Source organism: Limulus polyphemus, unplaced genomic scaffold (assembly GCF_000517525.1).
Source record: "Limulus polyphemus unplaced genomic scaffold, Limulus_polyphemus-2.1.2 Scaffold2244, whole genome shotgun sequence".
Lineage (NCBI taxonomy): Eukaryota > Metazoa > Arthropoda > Merostomata > Xiphosura > Limulidae > Limulus > Limulus polyphemus.
In genome coordinates, this window is record NW_013667854.1 from 162,907 (window position 1) to 166,567 (window position 3,661).

A 3,661-nucleotide genomic window follows, 5' to 3' on the forward strand; every position below is an offset into this window, starting at 1 on the left:
TCATTTGATAAACACGTTTAGATTGAATGGTCATTTATAATCAGTCACAAGAACGTCGAATCTGAATCACTTGAAAAAAACACGGGGGTGCTTAACTTTTTTCCAGGTGTATATTATCTAACCGAAAATTGGGATCTGATCGTCCAAAATGTTGATCGCATTTTTGCAGCAACAAGCCACGAACCACAGAACGTGGAATTCACAGCCTATAAACGCTTAACACGCCTGTTTAAATATCATATGCAATATTCAAAGCATATTATAGAAAAAATAATCCTTTGTTGCATATCTTAATAAACATGATAATTTAGCAAACACTTTCTGCATCTTTCGGTTATATTAGCTAGCCGTCAGAGATTTTACTTTTAATCAACAAAAAAATATACTAGTTCCTTAATAGTGAAATAATTATCAGCAAAACAAATTATACATAAATTATTATATTACAACTTTTATTCTTTTTTGTTTTTTTTTTTTTTGCTTTTATGCTAAAGTTACACGTTTTTATCCAATAACGCATGATTAAATTTTACATAGGATCATTTACAAATTATGAAAACTCGTGTAAATTAGCTTAACTTGCCGATTCCTACATAACATTAGAACGGTACAAAAACTATTGTCACATAACATATATATCTCGCATATATATATATAAGCAAGCCGTACTGACAAGGCTTTCAATATTCCTCCAAAATTTGATTAGCTTAAAGGTTACGTGACCTTTTTTTTCGAAAATGAATATTCACACAGAAAGATGAAACAAGAAACTGCATACCACACAATCTAGCTCGACCATATACCTATTAAATCCCTTGTTGCAGATAAAATGCATTTTGGTCTGCTTAAAATTCCTTGATGCAACTTTGGTAATCATATGTGCCTCTGGTTTACTTATAGTCCCTTGAAGCAACTCTGGTGACCATATGTGTCTTTGGTCTGCTTAAAGCCCCTTGATGCAGCTCTGGTGACCATATACGTATGTCTTTGGTCTGCTTAAAGCCCTTTGATGCAGCTCTAGTGACCATCTGTGCCTTTGGTCTGCTTAAAGCCCCTTGATGCAGCTCTGGTGACCATATATGTCTTTGGTCTGCTTAAAGCCCCTTGATGCAGCTCTGGTGACCATATATGTCTTTGGTCTGCTTAAAGCCCCTTGATGCAGCTCTGGTCACCATATATGTCTTTGGTCTGCTTAAAGCCCTTTGATGCAGCTCTAGTGACCATCTGTGCCTTTGATCTGCTTAAGTCCTTTGATACAGATCCAATGGCTTGTGTACATTTGGTCTACTTAAGCGTGCGCCTGGAAGTCATAGAACTAAGACATTAGCCGGTTTATGAAATGGAGATAAATATTAAGTAATTTGGGTAATAAATCAATTTTAGAAAGTATTCATAATACCAAATACAACATACTATATTCTATGCTTATTATTGTCTCAAAAGGTATTAACCCAAGAACATTTACAAACATTATAATTATTTGAGAAAATATTTCTAATAGGGTTTAGAAAAATCATGTTATTAGTTGCATTTAAATACTTATTGGAAGATTAATAACTTTCTTTTTATGTTCCAAAATAAACAAACACTAATAACATTTTATCTGTATTAGTAAAAACAGCTTTCATAAGATCTTGCACAAAAATTGAACCTTAAAATGATATATTACCATACTAGATCACTAGATACACTGCTTTCTTGAATTCACTCTTGGTCAAACAACTAAAGTAATCTTATTTCCCAAACACTCATGTTTTCATACCTTCAGATTAAAAGTGGATTTCTGTTTACCTTAAAACTGGAGACAGTGGAAGTACTGAGAAAGTCCCACGAAATATCCATTGATAGAAGCTTATAGAGGCTTTTTCGTACTTGAAGTACCAACAGAGACTCCATAACGTATGTAGAAGTGATGATAAAATAATGACTGCTACTGTTATTCCAAAATAGCCTTTATCTCCTTTTCTGTAGTGCTGATAGCAAACAACAATGTCGAGAAATAAATCTATAATAAACAGCACTATTCCGGCCACAATGTTTAACTTTTGTGACAACGTGAAATTGGGCTCTTCATCAGTTAAAGAACAGTCTTGCATATCTACATCATTGTAACATTCTCCATCACATTTATCACCATGATCGGCGTCTTCATCCTTTTGACGATGCTCAGAGGTTATCTGGGGTTTTTCATCAAGATAACATTCTCCATCGCATTTATTACCATGATCGACGTCTTCATCCTTTTGACGATGCTCAGAGGTTATCTGGGGTTTTTCATCAAGATAACATTCTCCATCGCATTTATTACCATGATCGACGTCTTCATCCTTTTGAAGATCATCAAAGGTTGTCTGGTGCTTTTCATCCATTCATATGTTATTCGGCTGTAAGGTGTATTTTTATCTCGAAGACACTACTCAAAGAACAAAAAATACTAAAACATGTTACAAAAATCCAAGAATGTTATTTAACAATCTGTAGCTCTCTTTCATTAAGACATTAAAGGCACGGAAATATATTCATCCAAAGTCAAAATTAAAACCATAGCTTTCTCTGTTTAAGCACTAAGCTGCATAATGAGCTATCTGTACTCTGCCCACCGCAGGGAATCCAGCCTTGGTTTCTAGCATTGTAAGTCTGCAAAACTAACCGCTTATCCAACATAGACATAACTGTCTCTAATTATTGTAGAAGATCAACTATATTTATCTCATATTTATTGAAGAACATTGAAAAATGGTCTAAGATCATTATTCAGATACGTTTTGTAAATTTAATATGTTGGACCAGAATAGTTTGTCACAGTAAATGAGTACGTTTCCGAGGGCAACACTTAACCTTAAATATCATATATCAGCCTAATATTTGTTATAAAATATAATAATAAGCTTGAACTTTATACTGAGTCCAAGCCTCAGCTATGCATAATTGTTAGGTAAAATACTGGTTTGAAAACCTAAGGTAATATTTGATACGACCTGTCATTTATCACAAAAAATAACTAACTTAAAGTGATTTGGACCCACCCTTTTAACCTTGTTTAAAATAGTATTTGTTCGAGAACTCTGATTAGTTCAGAAGTACGAGAAAATCCTAACGCAAGTAAGCGTAAAGCTCATACAAAGACGTATTTTAAAATGTAAGGAAAATTTTTGTAATGAATCACTTTTCAAATGCACGGAGTAATTTTGGTAACAAGTCAAATCTGCCTTTGAAAACATTCAGTAATTTTGGTAGGTATTTGGAGTGTTGTTCAACTTGGTCACTATTACTTGGAAATAAATATCGTGCTAGTGACGGCTTGACCGTTAAACTTCATTAATCCTTCTGACCTCCTTTTATAGACGATTTTTGTTCGGCGTGAAACAAAGTATCATTCCACCTAATCGTTAGGGGGTGGGAGAAGGATCATCTGCTGACACCATCGAATTTGAATTATGAATAAACTATTTGCAAACGTTTTGCTGTTCGTTATCAAAGTTTTAATGCTTGATAGTTTCTATTAGCAAAACTTGTGTTCCAAGATGTATTGTTCTTGAAGTGTCCGTTCTTTTGTAGTATATCTTAGACAACATAATTAAGAGGCATAGATACTGTTGCGTCATCGAGATCACGTGACTATTCTCACGCCCTCTAGTTTCTAGAACTCTCTTGTTCCTTC

At 34.0% G+C, this 3,661-nt stretch overlaps 1 protein-coding gene across 2 annotated transcripts in view; it reads right to left on the minus strand.

Annotated features, from left to right (window-relative positions):
• The window catches only part of LOC111087513 (XK-related protein 6-like), a 27,952-nt gene that overhangs the window by 19,443 nt on the left and 4,848 nt on the right, over positions 1-3,661 (minus strand). For both annotated transcript variants that reach the window (XM_022394383.1, XM_022394384.1), the window contains exon 2: positions 1,792-2,413. In XM_022394383.1, coding sequence (XP_022250091.1) covers positions 1,792-2,369 — 578 coding nt within the window. In that variant the 5' untranslated portion in view covers positions 2,370-2,413. The remainder of the gene's footprint in view (positions 1-1,791; positions 2,414-3,661) is intronic.